General features: G+C 44.6%; 2 protein-coding genes across 7 annotated transcripts in view; one reads left to right on the forward strand and one right to left on the reverse strand.

Annotated features, from left to right (window-relative positions):
* The window catches only part of shld2 (shieldin complex subunit 2), a 137,577-nt gene extending 113,451 nt beyond the window's left edge, over window positions 1–24,126 (reverse strand). For 3 of the 6 annotated variants that reach the window (XM_078199687.1, XM_078199689.1, XM_078199691.1), the window contains exon 1: window positions 24,054–24,123. The gene's annotated coding sequence lies outside the window, so the exon portion shown is untranslated. The other 3 variants (XM_078199688.1, XM_078199693.1, XM_078199692.1) reach the window with 3 other exon arrangements.
* A 482-nt stretch (window positions 24,127–24,608) lies between these two features.
* The window catches only part of glud1a (glutamate dehydrogenase 1a), a 110,020-nt gene continuing 108,332 nt past the window's right edge, over window positions 24,609–26,296 (forward strand). Inside the window, exon 1 of the mRNA XM_078199696.1 lies at window positions 24,609–25,179. Coding sequence (XP_078055822.1) covers window positions 24,771–25,179 — 409 coding nt within the window. The 5' untranslated portion in view covers window positions 24,609–24,770. The remainder of the gene's footprint in view (window positions 25,180–26,296) is intronic.

Consider the following 26,296-nt stretch of genomic DNA (forward strand, 5'->3'; position numbering starts at 1 on the left):
TATATTGCTTTAGTCAACTTGTGATATTAAAGCAAAGGACACACTACTGTCATGGTTAAGACTAAGACCAGTATCTAAATCAGGTTCCAGATTACCAGAAGAAAAACAATGGGAGAGATTCTAATATTGAACTTTTACTAATGTTTAACTCTAGAGCTCACAAATTCATGTATCTTATTAAAATGCAGGACATAAGACTTTTACAGGGCAGCCTGCATACCCAGGCAGACAGGAGGGCTTCGACGCCTATCTGAAGGGTTGGCCTCACTGGTCTGACCCAGAATTTGCCACCAGGCACCAGAATTGGCCCTTGCCACCTGTGGGAACTGGAAAATTTTAGTCAGGCTCTTTCAATTGGCGTTAAGTGGCCCTGAACGAGCTGTGCTGGAGCAGGATAGAATCGGGGAACCGCCAATGCTCATCTCCAATCCCATGCCCAGGCAGGCCTACAAAATCAAGACCACAGAGTCTAAACCAGGGAGTATGAATCAGAATATTTAGGACAATTAAAATCATGTATAGAAAATGAAATAAAAAGAGGGAAAGAAAGGTGGAATTAAGAGAAAGACTAATAAAAGAGAGACTAAAAAAAATGTTTCGCATTGACGTTTTTTTAAAACTCCAACAATAATTCAACTCTGAAGGAATAAGACACCATAATTGTAAAATTAAACATTTAGGACCAGAAAGGTTGTTTGATAGTAACTTATCATACCATTAGCAATTTACATTCACCTGGATGCACCAGCCTCGACTTTGTCTGGCGTACTTAGTGGATAACTACCACAATTCACCCTCTTGAATGCTGATTCTCTTAGTGAGGTATCGGTGTCACAAAACTTGAAGAATGGGGCAAATCAGACAATAACCTCTGGCTTTGATCTGTAACTGCACTTGTGCAGACATTGGATGTTGCTGTCCAATTTATTCCATAATAATGATGAGTGCTAAAAGGCTTCCATTACTCCTATCACAAAATTTTAGTCAGCAACTCCTGGGGCTTGGTTCCATCAGCTCTGATTGCCATAACCTAAATGATCATTTTTTTATCCATGAATCAATACCGTGATTATTGGTAGGCTGTTCAACCATAGAATGCAAGCCTGAACCTACCCTTCCTCAATGTTCACGAAACAGGAGAACCTTTTCACTGGGGAAGCTCAATAGCAATCAGGAATAGGGACCATGGCTTCTTTTCCCTCTTTCTAGACCAAGTGAATGTGCAGAAGCCAGTTTTTGAACTCCCACTGATAGCTGGAGTAAGATAGTCTATGGAGTATAAAACCTGGGGCTTCTCTCGTCTGTATGATTTAGCCAGATAAACAATCAGGAAGCCTTGTAAATTGAGCTTTACTAACAGAAAGGACATAAGAATAACATGCATGTACAATATTCTCCATCTTTTTCATCTGAAAGTTAAGATGGTATACAAGATTTCCCAGGGTGTTCCTTTAAAACTATTCAGAAGATCTTTGACTCAGATTTGTTGGCAGTGTACCTGAAATCAGGTTTATTTGTAACTGATTTTAACTTGAAATGCTTCTTGAAATAAAATCTGTGTCACGTACATCATATTAAAGTTTTGGTGCTATGAAATCAATATGCTGCACTCATCACCATAAACTACAAAAATATCTGGCAAGTATGTTGGGCACAAAGTACAGATCTTAAACAGGTGGTCACGGGTTAAGAGTTCCAGAGATGCCTCGGATGTACGTGGCTTCACTGAGAACAAGTTTGATTAATTTGCAGTTAGACCACAAGAGGGAGTTAGCTAATAAAATAACTCGGGAACAAATGAATCCTTGAGGCTCTGCTGGTGGTTTATTGGGTAAAGATAGCACACAATGCGGAGGGAACAAATTGAGCTATTCATACCAAAGGATTCCCGGTTTGATTTCTGGTCACTGTTAGGTTGGTTGATCAGAATTATGCAAAGTTGTAGGCACCATAATTCACCTCAGCTGCCCGAGAAGGAAACAAAATCAGGAGTTAAATGGCAAATAAACTACAGACATTGTGTTTTTAACGAGCAATGAGGGTAGTGAATTTGCTGACTTTGTGCTTCCAATCATAAATCAACCTTTACCCTGTTAGACCTTGGCTATATACTCTTATATAAAATTGCAAGTGCGTTGTCAGCTCATCATCGAATTGGCTTTGGATCACTGGGGCATGATACTTATTAACGTGAAGTTATGTGAATGAGCAGACTGGTGATTATTTTATTTGCACATTTGCATGAAAGGGCTCTGTCATTCACTAAGGCTGTTTTTCATTTGACTGAACAATGCAGTTACAAATGATTATCTTCAAACATCTGTGCTCAAAAAGAAATTACTGTTCACTTGAAAATTGTTTGAAACATCTGCAACGATTCCTATCAACAAATGTTACTTGTCACAGCTTTCCAACTGGTTTAACACACTTAGAGAGCAGCTGCGTTGTACAAGCCAAAATCCCAGTTGCAAATGCCTGGTCTGTCATAAATGAGATAATCTTAGATAATTGGCGACAGGAAGAAATCCCAAAATAGACCTCAAGGGCTTGGAGTTAAGGGAGGGGAAAAGCATCCAGAATTTCCACTTCTAATCACTGTTCACCAAACTCTGCTGGAGGTAGATGAGTGTAGATATCAGGTGAAGACACAATCTATCTTGACTGTGTGGTTCTCCATGTTAAATAGTCTGCTAATGCTCACTTCAAAGCTTACCAGTTAATAACGGTGATGGGGCATCAACGGCTGGAAACCACCCCCCCTCCCCCTCCCCACCCATAATGATGTAAGAAATGGTAAGAATTAAACACAATTTGCGATAAACATGCATTCGTTTAAGGCACAAAAACCCAACAGAGAAAATGGTCCAACCATGGCTAACAAGAGGTTACGGTCATATTAGATCAAAGGAAGAGGCTTATAATGATACCAAAACAAGTTGCAAGCCTAAAGATGAGGGTAATTTTGGAATCGAGCAAATGCAAACTATGAAATTGATAAGAATAGTGAAAAGAGAGTATAGGAATAGACCAGCAGGACATATAGAAACATAGGCCAGAATTTTCCAGCTGTGCTTGCCAGAGTGATCTTCCGGTCCTGCCGACAGTGAACCCCTGCTGTGGGATTCCCAGCAGCGGGGGAGTGCATAGAACGGGGAACCCTGTTGACAGTGGCATAATCAGAAGACGGCCAATAGTGGACCACATCCGCCGCCGCAAAACACGCCAAGGGCGGGCGTGGAAAATCCCACCCATATTGAAAATATTTTTATAGGAATGTACCTTCACTGTGAGCTAGGGTTTGAGAGATTAGAGGCGAAAGGCAAGAAGCACTTTAGTAAATGAGAGCAGTTTGATGATGCAAGGTTGCAGGCCCTTCAGCTACAAGTCGATGAGGCAGGCGAATCGCAAGTGGGAGGGTTGGCAGCCAGCAGGAGTGTCGTTGAACAGAAGGACCCGCTAGCGGGAGGGTCAGCCAGTGGGAGGCCACTTCAAAATTATGGTGATGGGTCATGCGACCTCATGTCACATCTGGGTTGAAATGACGTTAATGTGAATCCATAACACTAACGTAAATATCGGCCCCATTAAAAAAACATGACATTAAATCAAAATGACTTACAATGGCGTAACTTAAAGCATGGACTTCTGAAGATAAGGTGCTCACAATTGCTCACAGTACCCCAGGTGTGGTCTAGCTCAAGCATAGTTTCTAAAAGTAAAATTTATTTAGTAACAAGTCTTACATTAACATTGCAATGAAGTTACTGTGAAATTCCCCTAGTCGCCACATTCTGGCGCCTGTTCTGGTCAATGCACCTAACCAGCACGTCTTCCAGATTGTGGGAGGAAACCAGAGCACCCGGAGGAAACCCACACAGACACGGGAAGAACATGCAAACTCCACACAGTGACCCAAGCCGGGAATCGAACCCGGGTACCTGGTGCTGTGAGGCAGCAGTGCTAACCACTGTACCACCGTGCCGCCCTGTATTCCTTTAGATATAAAGACAACATTTCACTTACCATTTTGATTATTTTATCTCTCAGTTCATGACATTTTAATGATTTATATACTAGAATCCCAAGACTTTCGGACCTCCAATATTTCTAGCTTTTTACCATTCGGAAAGTACCATGTTCGACCTGTTGTTGGTCCTAAAATAGGTAACCTCAGATTTGCTTACATTGAAATTCATTTGCCACACTTTTGCTTATTTATTCAATCTATGAATAGCTTTTGTAATTTTACATTTCCACCTATATTGTTTACAATATCACACTTCTTTGTATCAGCAGCAAATTTGGATATGCAGCATTCCATCCCATCGTCTAAGTCTTTAATGAATAAAGTGAATTGTTGAGACCTGACAACACAAGCGTTAGCTTCCTTCGAGACCAACAAAGCAAATTCTAAACAGTTTTAATACCAGGGATTTCTATGGGGAAAATGCAGATCCTTATGGGACAGCACTTGTCCCATCCTGTCAATTAGAGTACCTGCCCATTATCCATATTCTCCATGTCCTGCTCTGCAAATTTCCTAGCTAAGCCAATGTGTTCACTTTGTCAATCAGTACAAATGGAAATTAAAGAAGGGAAGACTGATCCAAGATCTACTCAAAGTATTTTTCAAAATGTTGAATTATCTTTAATTCAGTGCAGGCCCATCATATGCTCCACAAATCCAATTGGAGTCATGTCTTCCAACTATCTGGCAGTTCACATATGCATCTCCAAATCCAGCAAACATGTCTTCACTCTGCTCTTATATATTGCAGCACAAGTGAATTCCCAGTTAGAGCCCTCCATCAGAATACAATTAAAGTTAATAGAAAATGGAAACATTCCAACCTCAGGAAGTCTGAAATCACATTCCCACCTCTACAATCTATGTACAGGGCTTTTCCTCAACACTGACAACACCAGAATGGTCCAAAGACAAGGACACTGAACATGACTGTTCTTCATTGAGCTGAAGAAATTGATTTATACAGTCATAGAGGTTTATAGCATGGAAACAGGCCTTTCGGCTCAACTTGTCCATGCCGCCCAGTTTTTAATCATCAAGCTAGTCCCAATTGCCCGCATTTGGCCCATATCCCTCTATACCCATCTTACCCATGTAACACTCTAAATGCTTTTAAGACAAAATTGTACCCAACTCTACTGCTACCTCTGGCAACTCGTTCCAGACACTCACAACCCTCTGTGTGAAAAATTGCCCCTCTGGACCCTTTTGTATCTCTCCCCCTCACCTTAAACCTATGCCCTCTAGTTTTAGACTCCCCTACCGTTGGGAAAAGATATTGACTATCTACCTTACCTATGCCCCTCATTCTTTTATAGACCTCTAAGATCACCCCTAAACCTCCTACGCTCCACGGAAAAAAGTCCCAGCCTATCCAGCTTCTCCTTATAACTCAAACCATCATGACCAGTAGCATGCTAGTAAATCTTTTCTGCACTCTTTCTGGTTTAATAATATCCTTTCTATAATATGGTGACCAGAAGTGTACACAGTATTCCAAGTGTGGCCTTACCAATGTCTTGTACAACTTCAACAAGACATCCCAACTCCTGTATTCAATGTTCTGATGTGGAGATGCCAGCGTTGGACTGGGGTATACATAGTAAGAGGTCTCACAACACCAGGTTAAAGTCCAACAGGTTTATTTGGTAGCACAAGCCATTAGCTTTCGGAGCGCTGCTCCTTCATCAGGTAAGTGGGAGTTTTGTTCACAAACAGGGCATATAAAGACACAAACTTAATTTACAAAACAATGGTTGGAATGCGAGTCTTTACAGGTAATCAAGTCTTAAAGACTTGATTACCTGTAAAGACCGTTGTCCGCAGCAAACTACCCAGCCTTCAGGAGAACAGTGACCACGACATCACACAACCCTGCCACAACAACCTCTGCAAGACGTGCCGGATCATCGACACGGATGCCATCATTTCATGTGAGAACACCATCCATCAGGTACACGGTACATACTCTTGCAACTCGGCCAACGATGTCTACCTGATACGCTGCAGGAAAGGATGTCCCGAGGCATGGTACATTGGGGAGACCATGCAGACGCTACGACAACGGATGAATGAACACCGCTCGACAATCACCAGGCAAGTATGTTCTCTTCCTGTTGGGGAACACTTCAGCGGTCACGTGCATTCGGCCTCTGATCTTCGGGTAAGCGTTCTCCAAGGCGGCCTTCAGGACACACGACAGCGCAGAGTTGCTGAGCAGAGACTGATAGCTAGGTTCCGCACACATGAGGACAGACTCAACCGGGATCTTGGGTTCATGTCACATTATCTGTAACCCCCACGACTTGCCTGGGCTTGCAAAATCTCACTAACTGTCCTGGCTGGAGACAATACACACCTCTTTAACCTGTGCTTAACGCTCTCTCCACTCACATCGTCTGTACCTTTAAGACTTGATTACCTGTAAAGACTCGCATTCCAACCATTATTTTGTAAATTGAGTTTGTGTCTTTTTATGCCCTGTTTGTGAACAGAACTCCCACTTACCTGACGAAGGGGCAGCGCTCCGAAAGCTAGTGGCTTGTGCTACCAAATAAACCTGTTGGACTTTAACCTGGTGTTGTGAAACTTCTTACTGTGTTCAATGTTCTGACCAATGAAATCAAGCACACCGAATGCCTTCTTCACCACTCTGTCCACCTGTGACTCAACTTATTACCCATATTTTTGTTTGGAAAGACAATGTGGCAGAACGTTGAACAAAAGAAGAATCCAATCATTATGGTATTTGTGAGTACCAATGACAAAGATAGGACAAATAAAGAGACTGTGCTAAGGTCTGTTTGAGCAGCAAATTAAAAAATAGAATCACAAAGGTAATATCACACTGTACAGAACCAGTGAACCCTGTGGTAACAGAGTGCATACTTGGTAAAATGGCATGTGTTCCAGTTTGGCATGGAAAGTATGACAAGCCAAGGCAGACTGGAATGGGGACATGAAGAGTTATGGGAGGTTGGCAGAGGAGCATAACTTGGCATGGAGAGTCTATGAAGAGGAGGTGGAGGCACATAGTTTGGCATGGGAGGCATAGGTAAGGTCTTCAAGCAGATTCCTCCTAATATCTCCTTCTGTGGTTTGACATTAGTTTTTATCTAATTTTGTCTCTGTGAAGTACCTCAGGACGCTTTCTGCATTAAAGGTATTAAAGGTCTATACTCACTGGAGTTTGAATGAGAGGAGATTTAATGAGGGATATAGGATGCTAAAGGAGATTGACAGGGTAGATGTAGAGTGGATGTTTCACCTTGTTGGACATTCCAGAACAAGAGGCCATAGTTTTAGGCTAAGGGGTGGCAGATTTAAAACAGAAATGAGGAGGAATTACTTCACTCAGAGTTGTGAAGCTATCCCAGAGAGCAGTGGATGCCAGAACACCAAACAAATTTGAGGAGATAGGATTCAAATTAGTAGTGGGTGGGAAGTTGGAGATGAGGCGGAGATGAGAACAGCCATGATCGTATTGAATGGCAGAGCTGGCTTGAGGGGCTGAATTGCCTATTCCAAGTTCTTATATTCCTAAAAATGCAAGTTGTTGTTGAGCTTATTAAGACTTCTAGAAGTTAACTTCATCCAGAACTATTATAACACTATTCTTGAAGTATGTTTACTGCCAATTTAGCCTTCTTTTGTGCAATACTTTACACTTGACTACATTTAATTTAATTTGTCATAGTTTATCCCAGTATTTTCTTAAAGAAAGGAAGATTTGTATTTATATGGCATCTTTCACAACCTCAGGATATACCAAAGTACTGTATTTTTTTAAAGTGTAGTCATTGTTGTAATATAGGAAACATGGCAGTCAATTTGCGTATGGGAAGCTCCCACAAACAGTAATGTGATAGTGACCTGATAATCTTATTTTTGCAATGTTGATTAAGGGATGAATATTGGCCATGGCACAGTGGATAATTCCCCACTCTTCACTGAAATGCTGCCATGCAATCTTTTATATCCAGCTGAGAGAGCAAGCAGGAGGTCAGTTTAACATCTTATCTGAAAGATGGCATCTTTTGGCTGTGCAGCATTCCCTTTGTACTGTACTAGAGTGTCAGCCTAGAGTTTTGTGCTCAAGTTAATTTAGTAGTTTGAGTGGCTGCCTTCAATTCTCTACTCTGGCATCATCTGTAAGTTTAACCAATTTGTACTGAGTTTCAGAATACAAGTCACTGGTGTATATTAGAAACAGCAGCAGTCCCAACACGGAGTGCTAGAGCATTCAGTTTAGTGCTTACCCCTGATACTATACTCTAACCTTGTTAGTTTCTTACCCGTATCTGTTTTTGTGCTGAGCCCCATAGCTTTAAAATTAATTAGTACTTTTCCATGAGAAACTTAAAATGCCTTTTTTGCAGTCTGAGTATCCAATGTCATAGGATCATTTTTCCAAAGAATGTTGGTTTTACAGAATCTTCCCCATCTAAAGCCATATTGACAACTGCTTAATAGTTAATTATGGTGCAGATAAGCTCATGTTTACTCCTCAGTTGCCTCTATGACTACATGGGTGTGCTGTTTTTGTGTAGCTGAAAGTGCAGTTTGCAGAGTACACAGTGAGAGTTTGGTTTTGAAATCAATGGTTCACATTTTGACAGTAACCTTTAACTTTGTAACGATCATTCCCCCCCCCTTCCCTCTCCTGCAGCTGTTTGTAAAAACAGTTAGCACATTGCATGCATCATTCATCAGGTTCGAGTTTCAAAGAAATACGCCCCTACTTTCTACAGGCTGTTCATGACACACCAGGGAATCAGTCTAACCTTGGCAGTGATAGGACAGAGAGGGACAACACCCATAGAACTAATCTAAGAGCAGTGTCAGCTACTTTTATAGCACTGTACATTGCTATTCTAAACTAGCTTGTAAAACTTACATTAAAACACACTATATCTCACTTCAACAATGAACTGTAGAGTTGGCACCTTTTGTCAAATGTAAATAAGACCAAGGAATGGATAATCCTTTTTTTTCTTTCCCCACTTGCCTTCATTCTGTTCCTTAGGGTGAGCTGCTCATCTATTTTTCAGGTTTTGATGTAAGCTTATACCTGAAGCATTAACATTTTCTTCTCAATACAAATGCTGATTTGCTAAGTATTCCCAGGATTTTACGAGTTCCTTTTAAAGATTTTGATTGTGTTCCTTTTGTCCCATTTAACATGGGCTTTGCTCTGTAATTTCACCCCCAAACATTATAAACAAGTGTTCAACACACCACTGGATTTCATTCGTCATGTATTACAGAACATACAACTTTGGCATTCCTATGTAGTCAGGTGAATGAAGATTACACATTTTATTTTCAGACAAGGACCTTTGGACAGACAGACTCTAAAAGTAATGTCACTTTTCAAGTCAGTAGGTCTGGCTCAGTGACATCCAAAAACATCAGTGAGTTTCAAGGCAGACCCACACTCGGTCAAGCTGACGTAAGCACTCTGAGCACAAGATCACCTCTTGTTCTTTGAACATGAGAGAGCTTCATTAGTAGACTGTGCTCTTGGCCAGTGGGGGAGAAAGTCAACTTTCAGGTCAGCCTTCAGTATCATTATCCAGGATTGCTTAACTCGAGTGCCTTCAATCATTGAATAAATACAAGCAGTTAAGGAATGTACAAACACGGGAAAGAACTGAAGGTACATGTTGCATTGAGTTTATCATTGATGCTTTTCCTAATGCAATCAATCAATGACAGAGTCTAAACTGAAAACTCTAACACTCCAGAAAGAAGGGCAACAGGAAAAGGTGCATAGCAACTCTATTTCTAAAAACACATTGAATGGAATCTTTTTAAAGTTTATTTATTAGTGTCACAGTTAGGCTTACATTAACATTGCAATGAAGTTACTGTGAAAATCACCTCATCGCCACACTCTGGCGCCTGTTCGGGTACACTGAGGGAGAATTTAGCATGGCACCCTAACCAGCATATCTTTCAGACTGTGGGAGGAAACTGGGGCACCCAGAAGAAACCCACACAGACATGGGGAGGACGTGCAGACCCTGCACAGCGACCCGAGCCGGGAATTGAACCCGGGTGCTGGCGTTGTGAGGCAGCAGTACTAACCACTGTGCCACCATGCTCTCCCTGGTGGCAGGTTTGGAGGTGAGATGGGCATTTACTTGGGCAGGGTGGTGGCATACCTGAACACCACCACCATTCTGCTTCCACCAGAATTAATTTCTAGGTGGGAAAGGCCATGGCCAAACTTCCCGCCTGCCACCAATTGAGGCCCGTGTGTGGCCAATTGTTGACCCTGGACCTGTGGGTGGGCCTGTCCCTGGACCTGTGGGTGGGCCTGTCCCTGTGCGATATGTACGAGAGGTGAAATTGTGTGCTTAGCTTATCACCTCCAGAGGCGGATTGTTGGGAACAAAGGCACCCACTGAGAACCACACCTCTGCCTTTGCTCCTAATGGATTCTCTTATTGGAGCCTGAAGTCCATTCCTTTTATAACAGTGCTTTCTGAACTCTGCAATCAATTTCTTTCTGTCAAGATTAGCTGGGTTTACAATATGGAAGCTAATAGGAGTAAATCTTTCTTGTTTAATCTGGTGGCAGGGATCTTGCAGATGGCAATGTGAGTCAGAAATTCAGGAGTAATTTTAACAGTTGCACACTTGGATTTCTGATATACATCGGGTCAGGAAATAATTCATTAAATTATCCCAAATCTAATGCCAGAGAACCAATCCTATAGCCAATTGGAAAAATTCAATGGGCCTGAAAATCCAGTGGACTGATCCATATTCTAGTTTAAGTGCTGGGACAAGCCTGGAGGAGGTGAGTAATTGCTGAGCTGGTGATTGACATGGAGTGGATGCCTGCATACCCAGAACAAAAAGAATAGTAAAACTTGGAAAATAACTGGTACTGGTCCAACCTGGTCTTGTGTACCTTAAAATGGAACTCCAGTCTGGAATGGTACCAGTCATTTCTCAAATTTCACTGGTTATTGACATTGCCTGTCTGGGTGATGGGGAATTTAGGAAGCATCATACTGTTGGAAGTTAAAATATTGAAGTGGTAACGGTTCATGGGAGTGTCCAGGCTAGGAATCCAAAGTGCTCTCCATGTGTATCTTTGTTGTACTTGCGATACTACCCCGAAAGTAATGGTCACTCCATCCAGATGAGAGGTGCTCACTGGATGTCAATCCAGTATTCTGGTCTCCACTGGTTAGGCCTATATAGCATCCAATGAGGCTATTTGAGGCAGGGCTTGAACCTTTCACTTCGATTTAAGGATGGGAAAGTTATCAAAGCCAAAGGCTTTCTTTAATGAAGGTATTATGAAACGCAATTTAATTTATTCACGTTATTGTTAAGTACATATTTTTGAATGTTTCGTTGAAAACCTGACTTTGGACTTCAAAAAACTGAGAAGTAATGGCAAACAAAGAACTTTTCAATAAGTATTTAATCCAAATTGATTCATTCACCATCATTCGTTTACTGGCAGATTCTCCTAACTGGTTCTTTTGGATTGGTCCACAATTGTTCATTAACTGGCCTCTGCGCACCAAGGTTATGAAACAGAAAGAAGTGTGTGTCTGTCTGTGATGCTAATGTAATCTATTTACTTTGTGACACTCTGGCTCCGCTTATCTTTCTCTGGTTGATTGGTTTTATTTTTGAGTGGAATTGTTCGTTTCAGCTCTCTTGTGCCTTTGAATTCCTCAGTTCCTGACATCTTATAGCGACCGTTACATGTTTTCTGCAGTGTTTTTCTTTCCCCATTTGACTTTGTGAAGTATATTTATCTCCTTGTACACAGTTACGCAGATACACCTTGCTTTTCATAATTGTCTGTTGGGTGGAGACCCTCTCTAGCAGCAGCAATCTGTCCTGACTGTGAAGAATGAAGGGAAAAGAGTAGGTAGCGGTAGAGGTAGGACTAAGTAAAAGAACAAGAAGTGTAAATGTAAACTGGGATGTTTGGCATATTAAGGCTGAGTTAAGACCACAAATTCAAGAAAAAGAGTAGGAATAAACTTGGTAACTTCAGGCTACTCAGTTTAGTATGTTGCAGTTGCAGTATTCAGTTGCAGATGACACCAAGATTGGTGGCAATGTGGACAGTGATGAAGGTTATCTTGGATTGCAACAAGATCTTGATCAATTGGGCCAGTGGGTGGACGAATGGCAGATGCAGTTTAATAGAGTTATAGTAGAGTTATAGAACAAAGAGATCTAGGGGTACAGATTCATAGCTCCTTGAAAGGTGGACAGAGTGGTGAAAAAGGCATTCGGCATGCTTGGTTTCATTGGTCAGAACATTAAATACAGGAGTTGGGACGTCTTGTTGAAGTTGTACAAGACAATGGTAAGACCACACTTGGAATACTGTGTGCAGTTCTGGTCACCCTATTATAGAAAGGATATTATTAAGCTAGAAAGAGTGCAGAAAAGATTTACTGGGATGCTACCGGGACTTGATGGTTTGAGTTATAAGGAGAGGCTGGATAGACTCTGACTTTTTTCTCTGGAGGAGGCTGAGGGGTGATCTTATAGAGGTCTATAAAATTATGAGGGGCATAGATCAGCTAGATAGTCAATATCTTTTCCCAAAGGTAGGGGAGTCTAAAACTAGAGGACATAGGTTTAAGGTGAGGAGAGAGATACAAAAGTGTCCAGAGGGGCAATTGTTTCACACAGAGGGTGGTGAGTGTCTGGAACAAGCTGCCAGAGGCAGTAGTAGAGGCGGGTACAATTTTGTCTTTTAAAAAGCGTTTAGACAGTGACATGGGTAAGATGGGTATAGAGGGATATGGGCCAAACGCGGGCAATTGGGACTACCTTAGGGGTTTAAAAAAAAGGGGTGGCATGGACAAGTTGGGCCGAAGGGTCTGTTTCCCTGCTGTAAACCTCTATGACTAATATCAGTGGTGGGGCACTTTAAGCAGCAGTAATCAAAGAGAAAATTAATAGTCATTGTTTAAAATGTATTTAATAGTGTCACAAGTAGGTTTACATTAACACTGCAAACTCCCTAGTCACCACACTTTGGCGCCTGTTTAGTTACACTGAGGAAGGGCAGCTCAGGTTTCCAACTCTAGCTGAACATATTACAGGAGATGTTGGTAGAAAGTTGGCAGTGTGATGCGAGCATAGAGAAAAGACCTGTGACGCTGAGTGATAGGGAATGAAGCTGTCTCCACTATATTCCACTACCAAGTCTGAACAATCCCTGCACCTGCCAGTTGCTTTCAGGGGATGGATTCCACAGCACACCATAGTCAGCATGGTCACCACCAGCCATTCTGGGAGGGTTGGCAATCCTAAGGATAGCATGGATTTGTTAAGGGAAAACTATGATTAATGTACATAGATTTTGGATGAATGAGTGCAGAACAGTTGGTGTTATGTATGTGGACTTTCATAATGTGTTTGGTAAGTCTTACACACTGGGCTGGTGAGGAAAATCAAAGTAAAAGGGACAGGAGCAGCTTAGAGACAGAATTGGCTAAGGGATAGAAAATAGGCAGTTGTGTTTGTAGCTGTTTTTTGTTACTTGAAGGTAACATCGGTGGATCTACACAATCCAGAGCCAGTTGAAGAGGTTCTGCAGATGTATGTCATTTTTGATGAAGACTGTGTCTGTGGAACTCAGGTTGGTTGTGTGCTGTCACAGTAAGAAGTTTATCAACACCAGGTTAAAGTCCAACAGGTTTATTTGGTAGCAAAAGCCACACAAGCTTTCGGAGCTCCAAGCCCCTTCTTCAGGTGAGTGGGAATTCTGTTCACAAACAGAGCATATAAAGACACAAACTCAATTTACATGAATAATGGTTGGAATGCGAATGGCCAGGGATCAGGCTAAATTCTACAAGGGGCTGAGCTGAAATTCTTCATGGGGAAGACAGAGTTTAAGGATTTTGTGACTGAGATTGATAACACATATACTGACTGGATCGCCAAGTCAATTCGCAAGTTATGCTGCGAGTCATTCTAAGGGAAAATTCCCAGGGCACACATTTAATGTGAAACCGATAGCTTATAATCAACCGCAATTTACCTGTTTTTTCATGTCAACATATGCTGATTCTGGGTTTGAGAGTATAGGATGTTCTATATTCTCTGGAATTCAGAAGAATGAGAGACAAAGATTTTGAAGGGACTTGATAGGGTAGAAGCTGAGAGACTGTTTCTGCTGGTCGGGGAATCTAAAACACAAGGGCACAGTCTCAGGAAAAGGGGATCATTTAAGACTGAGTTGTGGATACCCTATCATTGAATATATTTAAGGCTGGGATAAATGAGCTGAATAGTGGTGGGAAGGGCATGCTCCGATGCCTGTGAGGAGGAAGGCCGCTGCCTACAAGGGGCGAAAAAGGCTGGGGGGGGGAGGGCCGCTGCCTACAAGGGGCGAGAAAGGCTGGGGGGGGGGGGGGGGGGGGGAGAGAGAGAGAGAGAGAGAGAGAGAGAGAGAGAGAGAGAGAGAGAGAGAGAGAGAGAGAGAGAGAGAGAGAGAGAGAGAGAGAAGAGAGAAACGATGCCTGGGGGTGGGAGAAATGTCATGCCAGAGGGCGGGGGGGGTGGGTGATGCTTGTGAGGAGGATTCTCCAATGCTTGCATGGTGGTGATGGGTGGGTGGATGCCTTGATGCTTGCGCAGTGTCGGTGGGGTCACCCCAATGCTTGTAGAGGGGGTTCTCCATGTCCATGCAGGGAGGCGGGGGGGGAAGAGTTTATTTTTAGCATAGGTCTGGTGCCCTTTAAAGATGGCGCCCCAAACTCTGTGGAGCCGGTCTTGCTGGCAGTATCAGATCCAGACGGATGGCACAAACCACAGCCCCAGATTCTCTGTGCACTGAACGCCCGAAAATCTGGAGTGAAAACTCGGCTGTGCATCTAGAGAGATACATGCTGGTTTTCAGTCTGAGCCTGACACTCTGCCAGGTTTTGGGAAAATTCTGCCCAAGGAGTTTGCAAATGATGTTTCCAAGTTTTGCGGGACCTGGCAAATGATCCCTGTGGGGTGTGCAGCCTCGAGGGAGAAGAAGATTAGCACTGTGCATGTACCCACACCATATGGACTGCAGCAGCTAACCACCACTTTCTCAGATCATTTAGGGATGGGCAATAAATGCTGGCCGAGCCAGCGACACTCACATCCCGTTAACAAATAAATACAAAGAAAATCACAGATTGCAGCTAAAAGTCAACCACAAGCCAGATAAGGATGGTAGATTTCCTTTCCTGAAGGACGTGTTCAGATTTTACAACAATCCATAAGCTTCATGGCCGCCTGTTACTGATGCTAACTTTTCATTCCGGGTTTATTTAATTAACCAAATTCCAATTCACAAACAGGCACGGTGGGATTTGAACTCATATCTTCAGATTTCAAGCCTCAGGATTACTAGCCCACAACGATTTTGCTCCTGTGTTTGAAAGTTATAAACTTGACCTATTGCTTTGGATTAGTTGTTTACAGCAGTTGGGAATCTATTGTTGCATTTAGATTGCAACTTACTAATGAGCAAACCGCACAAAATTGAACAATTAAATTACTCATCTTTTTTCAAAACTACTAATCCTGTACTGGCAAGTAACAGAAACTAACTAAACCATTCAAAAAACTTGGCTCAAGCTTTCTGTTACAGTTCAGTTTGTCTGAGTGTCTGTGCTCTCGGCAAAGACGTTTCAGAAGTAGGTTGAATCTGCTACGAACTGAAACGTACAGCTTAGCCACATCAGTCTTGGCTAAGTTGGAAACACTCATCTCAGAGTCACTAGTGACTGGATTCAAGCCTCATTCCCAGTGCTTGATCACAAAAATGTATGCTGACTCTTCAGTGTAGCACTGTATGTGTCCTACATTGTCAGGGGTGCTAACTTTAGGCTGAGACGTTAAAGTGAGGATCCATCTGCCTGCCTGGGTGGATGTAAAAGATTATAGAATCATGGAATAGTTACAACACAAAAAGAGACCATTCTACCTATCACTGGAGAAAATGCTGGAAACCCTCAGCAGGTCTGGAAGCATCTGTATGGACAGAAAAGAGCTGACCCTTTGTCAAAGCTAAAAGGCTTAGAAAGTGGGAGATATTTACATTGTAGGGCGAGGGAATTAAGGATGGCGGGGTGGAGCCGCAGACGGGGCAGGCGGTGCTTGATGAGGTGGGTGGGTGCGACGCTCTAGGTTCTGCTGTTTGCACTTGGCCTCCAAATGTTCCACTTGGTGATGCTTGAGGTGATTAGTGCCTTCGCAAATACTTCTCTGGTTTGTACGTTCCAAGGATAGGGCTGGTAATGATCCCTTAATGATCGGGGTGATTATTATCCCTAATGACGGTTTATTGTGCCAGATGTCCACCATATCAAACAAAATTCATAAATACCACACAGCCAGATTGTGCTCATGCCAGATACCAAACAACAAAATAATAAAGTTCTGTAATTCACACAGTTTCAATACAAGACGACAGCCCAAAGTCCTTGCAGTTCAGCTGAGTAGTTTAAATTGTTAATGCATATATGAATTGACCTAGGGACCTCTGTTCCTAAGTTCCTACAATCTGAATTTTAACAGCAGAGCTTCCTGATGACTCAGCTATACAGAAGTTAATGATTTTGTTTGCAGTTTTCATGTTTTAGCATTTGCCAATGATTGAAACCAACTAGTCTACTTTAACATCATTTTTCAACGGATCAATAATTTGATAATCCAATGTTCCCTGGATTACAGGTCAAGGCCTCTGGATCATTAATCCAATAAGACTACGCTACAATAGCTTCTTCAAATTGTGTTACCTCCCAGATAAGAAGCCCCGAGTAAAGATAGATGCAATTAAAAACAAAATAAAACAAATAAACAAAATTGGAAGTCAACAATAGGAATACCAAAAACTATAATTATCTTTTCTTTAAAATATTCTGTAGTGCAGAGTCTAGCTTTATAAATTGGGAAGTTTGAGACATTTGGATCAGAGGGCTTCCTAAAAGTTGGTGATAAATTAATAGGGACACAGATCTTGTGAGATTGTATGAGACAGAAACTGGAGACTGTGTATGTCACCATCCAGTGTGAGATTGGGATGAATACAGGATCCTTTAGATTTCTTTCTTCTAAGTTTCTATGTTTCTATATTCTCTCAGGTATACTGGTCTTGTCAAACCTGTGATTACTCTGCCTCTTAAAATGAGTATATACATACTGCCCTAATTTTACATTTGTTTTGGGAAGCTCCTAGAATTTTGTCATTAGAGATAGTGTGATTGAGCATTTGAATAAATATGAGCTGATCAGAGAGCCAGCATGGTTTCATTAGGATGTCAGGTCTGACTAACCTAGTTGAATTTTTTGAGATCGCAAATATGGTTGATAAGGGAATGATGCAAGGCTCCATTGATATGGGAATTACGCAAGAGCTAGAAAGTGGGAAAAACGGGATTGTTTGTTTTTGGCTAAATGGCTTGCTTCTGTGCTGTAGATTTTCAATGTTTCTGCATTAAGTCATTTAAAGAAAATTCCATGAAATCCAGTCATAAGCATCAATGATGCTCTCCAGTTCCTCTGGTGCACACAAGTCACAGGAAGCCTCAAGTGTGCCAGTGGACATTATGTGCTCCTCTCCATGGGTACTTGGGCACGGACTTGACCACGGAAGGGAGGAAAGTAGTCAGACCAAATGGCCCCCTTGACTATGTACTGCAAGCACCTGTGGATGGGCTGTGCATGCTAAATTTCTGTCTGCAAGTATTAATAGCTGCCACAAACATATTGCAAGGGTTAATTATCCTCCCATTTCTTACAGAATAGCACTATTTTCACTTCTGCCTGTTCCACCCCCATATCTTTCTTGTAACATAGACACCTGAACTTGGCTCTCCACTTCCAGATTACAACTTTAAAAATCGCCTTCTTAACCAAAGCTGAACCCATATCATCTCCATCATTAAGACTGCCGACTTGCACCTCCATAACATTGCACATCTGTCTGTGCCTTAGCTCATCTGAAAACATTATTCATACTGTTAATACCACCAGACTTAAATATTCCAATGCATTTCCAATGCACCCAATTCTATTCATCTGTATCTTAACTCATACCAAGTCCCATGAACCCATTACGCCTGTGCAGGATTTAAAATTCTTATCCCTGTATTCACATCCCTCATGGCCTCACCTCTCCTTATTTCTGTTAACCCCTCCAACCCGACAGCTCTCCTAGAACTCTGCAATTCTAGCCTCCTGCAAATCCACGATGTTAATTGTTCTTTCATTGGTGACCACTTTTTCAGCTAAGGCCCTCAGCTTTGGAATTCTTTTCCTAAACCTCTCTTTTCTCCTTTAAGTCATTTATTAAGACTTATCTCTTTGTCCAAGCTTTTGGTCACCTGTCTGTTATGTGAATCAATGTCAATTTTGTCCGGGTACGAGAAATAGAGACTCTGGTGAACAGGTAGGATGACAATAATCTCTCCCTCGATGTCAGTAAAACGAAGGAGATGGTCATTGACTTCAGGAAGTGTAGTGGAGAACATGCCCCTGTCTACACCAATGGGGATGAAGTAGAAATGGTCGAGAGCTTCAAGTTTCTAGCTGTCCAAATCACCAACAACTGGTCCTGGTCCCTCCACACCAAATCTATGGTTAAGAAACCTACCAACGCCTCTACTTTCTCAGGAAGCAAAGGAAATTTGGCATGTCTGCTACGACTCTCACCAACTTTTACAGATGCACCATAGAAAGCATCCTTTCCAGATGTATCACAGCTTGGTATGGCACGTGCTCTGTTCAAGACCGCAAGAGACTACAAAGGGCCATGGACAAAGCCCAGTCCATCGTGCAAACTAGCCTCCCATCCACTGACTCTATCTGCACTTCCCGCTGCCTTGGAAAAGCAGCCAGCGTAATCAAGGACCCCATGCACCTCGGACATACTCTCTTCCACCTTCTTCTGTCAGGAAAAAGATACGAAGGTCAGAGATCACGTACCAACCATCTCAAGAACAGCTTCTTCCCTGCTGCCATCATACTTCTGAATGGACCTACCTCATATTAAGTTGATCTTTCTCTACATCCTAGCTATGACTGTAACACCACATTCTGCACCCTCTCCTTTCCTTCTCTATGAATGGTATATTTTGTCTGTATATAGCACAAGAAACGATACTTTTCACTGCATACCAATATATGTGACAATAATGAATCAAATCAAATCACTTCTATGAAGAACTTTTTACTACATTAAAGGTATATTTTTTTTGTTCTTTTTTTTGTTCACTTCTTGCAAAAACTGAAAAGCTACAGAGATTTCTGGTAGAGAGCAAAGTGAAAAATAGCAGAAAGATGGGTTGACCTAGGCTTAACTGGATGATGGACATCACAGAGCAGCTGCAATGTGCTACAGTGTGTGTGTGAGGATGGTGCAAGACAGGCAAGTGTGACATATCAGGACAGCAGTGATCATGGTAGGAGTGGCTACAAGCAGAGGAAAGCAAGAGCAAAGATTGAACCAATGCTTTTGGCCAGCTTTCCACAGATCTCTTCCTTGTTCAATTACCTCAAACAAGTTGCCATTTAATATTTAATCTACATTCTCATTTTTTTACCCAATTTCCTGATTGTATTTCAATCCATCTGCCTCCTTTTCTTCCATTGAGCTAACCTTTCTTGATTCTTTTGTAGAGAAGCATTCATTGAACTCAGGTACTTAATAGATAAATTCAGTAAGCCACCACGACAGCACCGGGTTCTTTTTAATAATGGAATACAGCAACACACACTTGGTAATCACAATCTGAGCTAATCTCTGAATTTCCTAGACGAACATATACACTAAGACCTGAAAACAATTGAATGCTAGACTGTTTCAATACCCAATAATCTTATGATAACAACCATTCAATGCTTTCCAAAACCAATCAGCAGAAAAATTATAGTCACCAAGGTTTTAGTTGGTGCACACTTATGTGGGTTTGTAGATAGCTCGAGCAAATTTACTTTTCTGCCAGGCTATTACACTGTGAAGGCTGATTACTGTTTACAACACATTTGTCAAAAGATGATACAGCTGTTTGTTTCTATTCTGAAAGGATGGGTAGGGGCAGCAAGGAAATTATTTTCTCCTTTTTACTTTTCATCTCCTTTAAGTGTATCTCTTGCTGCAGTAAAGTTCCACTTGTGCCAGCAGTCCTGCAGAATGATGTCCAAATCATGTGCCAGTTTAAAGAGTCAGTTCTGCAATTTTATTCAGCCATGCCGACCATTACAGCTGAACATTGTCCTGTTCTCAGGTCATGCCCACATCTTCTAGCAGGAGTTATTGGATAGTAATAAGGAGCAGGAACTCTGCCCTATTTCTCTTCCTCTCTACCTCAGGTATATTGAGGTCAACTGGAACAGCCAAGCTATTGGGCTGTCTTTGGAAAATCAATCATGCATTGAGACCGATGGACTCTTAAATTTAAGTCTGTCATAAGCACTAGTCCTAATTCTGCTTTATCCATCACTCCTATGCTCACTGACCCAGAGTTACCCTCCCATCAAGCTATGCTTAATATTAATATTCTCATCCTTGTTTTCGAGTTGCTCAATGGCCTCACCCCTCCATATCAATATACTCTCCAGCTCTACAACCCTCTAAGATAACCACACTCATCAATTCCTGGCCTCTTGGAAATTCCTGATTTCAATCACTATGATGGTTGTGCCCCCAGCTGCCTAGGTTATAAACCTAAACCTCTCTACCATCCTTAAGATGCTCTTTAAATCCCATCTCCTTCACTAAGCCTTTAACCATCTGTCCAAACATTAATGATCTAGATGTGAATGTGGGGTGTATGATCAGTAAGTTCGCAGATGACGTGAAAATTAGTTGTGTGGTAAATACCAGGGAGGAATGCCTAAGATTACAGGGCAATATGGACGGGCTGGTCAGACGGGCAGAACAATGGAAAATGGAATTTAACCCTAAAAAATGAGGTGATGCATTTTGGGAGGACAAACAAGACAAGGAATACACAATGAACCGTAGTATGCTCGGAAATGCAGAGGATCAGAGGGACCTTGGGGTGCATGCCCAAAGATCCCTGAAGGCAGCAGGATCGTGAGATAAGGTGGTTAAGTAGGCATATACTTGCCTTTATTAGCCAAGGCATAGAATATAATAGCAGGGAGGTCATTACGGCGCTGTATAAAATGCACATTAGGCCACAGCTTGTCCATAACGTCCAGCTTGAGTACTGTGTGTAGTTCTGGTCGACACACTATAGGAAGTATGTGAGTGCACTAGAAATGATTCAGAAGAGATTCACCAGGATGTTGCTTTGGCTGGAGTTTTTCAACTATGAAGGGAAGCTGGTTAGGTTGGGGTTGTTTTCCTTAGAGCAGAGAAAGCTGTGGGGAGATCTCATGGAGGTGTACAAAATTATGAGGGACATAGATGGGTAGATAGGAAGAAACTTTTCCCCTTAATAGAGGGGTCGATAATCAGGTTGCATAGATTTAAAGTAAGGAGCAAGGGGATTCGAGGGGATTTGAAGAAAAATGTTTTCATCCAAAGGGTGATGGGAATCTGGAACTCACTGCCTGAAAGGGTGTTAGAGGCAGGAATCCTCACAACATAAAAGAATCATTTAGATGAGCACTTGAAATGCCATAGCATACAAGGCTAGGGAAGTGCTGGAAAATGGGATTAGAATAGATAGGTGCTTGATAGCTGGCACAGACATGATGGGCCAAAGTGCTTCTTGCTGTGCTGTAAAACTCTATGACTCTAAGTATACCTTTGTGTGGCTCAGTGTCCAATTTTACTTCATAATGTCCCTACAAAGCTCCATGAGCCTTTTTTATTACATTAAAGGTGCTTTTTAAATACAAGTTGTTGTTGGATGACAGTTTCAGCAGTTGAGCTGAGGCAGGAGAAGATTTGGATGATTTTAGGGGAGGTGAAAATCTGCAGTCTCAGTGATGGCACAGACATATGGTGGGAGAATAATCTCCAGGTCAAATATGACACAAACATGACTGGCAAACAGTCTGGTTCTGCCTCTGGTTAGCAACAAAATGGGGAAGACATTACTGTCCCATGAGAAATGATCTGAGGTCCCTACCTGCTTCATGAAGATGACCATCATCCCTGTACCAAAGAAAAGCCAGGCAGCGTGCCTTAATGACTTAACCGCCTGCTGGCTCTGACATCCATCATTATGAAGTGCTTTGAAAGGTTAGTCATGGCGTGGATCAACTGCGGTCTCCCAGGCTACCTGAATCCACTACGGTTCACCTATCGCCATAACAGGTCCACAGCTGACACCGTCTCCCTGGCCCTACACTCAACCCTGGAACACTTGGATAACAAGGACACTTATGATAGACTCCTATTTATTGACTACAGTGCAGCCTTCAACAACATTACTCCTACAAAACTCATCTCCAAACTCCGTGGCCTCGGGCTCGGCTCCTCCTTCTGCGACTGAATCCTAGACTTCCTATCCCACAGACCGCAATCAGTAAGGACACCTCCTCCACGATTATCCTCAACACTAGGGCCCTGCAAGGCCCCTTACTATAGTCCTTATACATTTATGACTCCAACTCCATTTTCAAGTTTGCTGATGACACCACCATAGTAGGTCAGATCTCAAACAATGACAAGATGGAGTAGAGGAAAGAGATAGAGAATCTGGTGAAATGGTGCAATGACAATAATCTCTCTCTCGATGTTAGTAAAAACGAAGGAGATAGTCATTGACTTCAGAAAGCGTAGTGGAGAACAAGCCACTGTCTACATCAATGGGGATGAAGTAGAAAGGGTCGAGACCTTCAAGTTTCTAGGTGTCCAGATCACCAATAACCAATCCTGGTTGCTCCATGCTGACACTATAGTCAAGAAAGCCCACCAATGCCTCTACTTTCTCAGGAGACTTAGGAAATTTGGCATGTCCACTATGACTCTCACCCATTTTTTCAGATGCACCATAGAAAGCATCCTTTCTGGATGCATCACAGCTTGGTACGGCACCTGCTCTGACCAAGACTGCAAGAAACTACAAAGGGTTGTGAACATAGTGCAGTCCATCACGCAAACCAGCCTCCCACCCATTGACTCTGTCTACACTTCTCGCTGTCTTGGAAAAGCAGCCAGCATAATCAAGGACACCACGCACATACTCTCTTCCACCTTTTTCCATCAGGCAGAAGCCTGAGATCACGCACCAACCGACTCAAGAACAGCTTCTTCCCTGCTGCCATCAGACTTCTGAATGGGCCTACCATATATTAAGGTGATCTTTCTCCACACCCTAGCTATGACTGTAACACTACATTCTGCACCCTCTCCTTTCCTTCTCCCCTATGTATTCTATGAACGGTATGTTTTGTCTCTCTTGTGCTCAAGGAACAAAACTTTTCACTGTATGGCAATACGTGTGACAATAATAAATCAAAATGTCGAGATAAATGACCCACATCAGTAATTCAGCTCTTTAGCTGTATTATGGGGAATGTTTGTGTGCTGTGTTACTGTGTATTTGAAAGCATGAGAAACAACCATCCTCGATAGTTTGGATTGTCCACACCACATAACTGCTAAAACCTCTCTGGCATGAAGTCAACCAAATAAACCTGTTGGACTTTAACCTGGTGTTGTTAAACTTCTTGCTATGAAGTCAACCTGCAGTGGATTGACAGGTAGAATTGACAGGTATCCGATCTATTGCGGTATCTAGATCATTCAAACTTGCTTTAAACCATGAGCAACTTGTGATCTTGGAAGTTACATGGACCAGTGTGAACCTGGTGAGGTAAATGACATTGGGCCTGGTAGCGACAAGTGCAGAAAGTTTGCAGCCTCCCTACCTCAGGCACTGACACCGTCAGGGCGGCGACCATTAACGAAGGGACATCCCACAAGCTCAGCCTTTTTTTGTTAAAGCTTTCTCTTCCCCCCCCTCAGTAACATATTTCGTCGTAAATACGCTGAATTCCTGACGCTACTCTTTCCCGGGTTACGGGTTGAAAAAGGGCTCGCCCACGCTACGGAAATTACCGAAGGTTCACGAAGCTCCTCAGGTCGGTCGATTCCCCCCATTGACTGCTTTGATTGTCAGATGATCAACGGCGACCGGCGGCGCATGCGCATTGTATCATTTTGGCGCCGGAGATGGGCGCCAGGGGAAGCGAGCCTGTTGCTCCGCCTCCGGTATTGGCCCCGCCCCTTTCCTTCCTCGCGACGCCCGCTCCTCAAAATCCACGCTAAGTCGGCCCCGCCCTCACTTGGTGGCATGCACGTGGGCGGGGAAGCGCGCGCTGCCGCCACCCTATTTCTGACTCCGCCCCGCCCATTTTCTGACTCCGCCCCGCCCTTTCGGTAACTGCCCCGCCTTTGCTGACCCCCCCCACTTTCTCTGACCCCGCCCCCTTTGTGTTCCCCGGCCCATCCGCTTTCTGACTCTGCCCCCGCCCCACTTCTTGGCTGCTCCGCCCCCTTTCTGACTCTGCCCCCGCCCCACTTCTTGGCCGCTCCGCCCCCTTTCCGACTCCGCCCCCTTTCCGACTCCGCCCCCTGTCTGACCGGCTTCACACCCCAGACGCACGCGTGGCGGCGGGCAGGGCGCGCCTGCGCAGTGGCGGCGTCGCGGGTGTTAGTCAGGCTGAGGCGGTGGTGCTGAGTGAAAGCGGGGAGAGAAGTCACTGCCTCCGGAGTCCGCTTCAGCCCGGGAGTCCCGTCCAAACCCTCCCCCTGACACACGGCCTGTCGCCCGCCATGTACCGGTATCTAGGCGAGCTGTTGGCTCGCGGGGCCGCTGCCTCGCCGGCCGCTGCTGAGGGCGCCTTGCAGCGCCTGGGCGGCCCGGCGGCCCTCCTCCCCTGCCGCCTGTACTCCAGCGAGCCCCCCGGCAGCGAGCTACAGGACGACCCCAACTTCTTCAACATGGTGGAGGGCTTCTTCGACCGCGGCGCCAAGATCGTGGAGGACAAGCTGGTGGAGGACCTGCGGACCCGCGAGTCGGACGAGCAGAAGCACAACCGGGTGCGGGGCATCCTGAAGATCATCAAGCCCTGCAACCACGTCCTGTCCATCTCCTTCCCCATCAAGAGGGACAACGGCGAGTGGGAGGTCATCGAGGGCTACCGGGCCCAGCACAGTCAGCACCGGACACCCTGCAAAGGAGGTGAGGGAGCACAGTGCCACCCTGCAGCCCGATTCCTGTCCCTGTCACCCTGCACCAGGCACCCTTGCCCCTGTCACCCTGCACCAGGCACCCTTGCCCCTGTCACCCTGCACCAGGCACCCTTGCCCCTGTCACCCTGCACCAGGCACCCTTGCCCCTGTCACCCTGCACCAGGCACCCTTGCCCCTGTCACCCTGCACCAGGCACCCTTGCCCCTGTCACCCTGCACCAGGCACCCTTGCCCCTGTCACCCTGCACCAGGCACCCTTGCCCCTGTCACCCTGCACCAGGCACCCTTGCCCCTGTCACCCTGCACCAGGCACCCTTGCCCCTGTCACCCTGCACCAGGCACCCTTGCCCCTGTCACCCTGCACCAGGCACCCTTGCCCCTGTCACCCTGCACCAGGCACCCTTGCCCCTGTCACCCTGCACCAGGCACCCTTGCCCCTGTCACCCTGCACCAGGCACCCTTGCCCCTGTCGCCCTGCACCAGGCACCCTTGCCCCTGTCGCCCTGCACCAGGCACCCTTGCCCCTGTCGCCCTGCACCAGGCACCCTTGCCCCTGTCGCCCTGCACCAGGCACCCTTGCCCCTGTCGCCCTGCACCAGGCACCCTTGCCCCTGTCGCCCTGCACCAGGCACCCTTGCCCCTGTCGCCCTGCACCAGGCACCCTTGCCCCTGTCGCCCTGCACCAGGCACCCTTGCCCCTGTCGCCCTGCACCAGGCACCCTTGCCCCTGTCGCCCTGCACCAGGCACCCTTGCCCCTGTCGCCCTGCACCAGGCACCCTTGCCCCTGTCGCCCTGCACCAGGCACCCTTGCCCCTGTCGCCCTGCACCAGGCACCCTTGCCCCTGTCGCCCTGCACCAGGCACCCTTGCCCCTGTCGCCCTGCACCAGGCACCCTTGCCCCTGTCGCCCTGCACCAGGCACCCTTGCCCCTGTCGCCCTGCACCAGGCACCCTTGCCCCTGTCGCCCTGCACCAGGCACCCTTGCCCCTGTCGCCCTGCACCAGGCACCCTTGCCCCTGTCGCCCTGCACCAGGCACCCTTGCCCCTGTCGCCCTGCACCAGGCACCCTTGCCCCTGTCGCCCTGCACCAGGCACCCTTGCCCCTG

Source organism: Mustelus asterias, chromosome 28, assembly GCF_964213995.1.
Source record: "Mustelus asterias chromosome 28, sMusAst1.hap1.1, whole genome shotgun sequence".
In the NCBI taxonomy this organism is placed as follows: domain Eukaryota; kingdom Metazoa; phylum Chordata; class Chondrichthyes; order Carcharhiniformes; family Triakidae; genus Mustelus; species Mustelus asterias.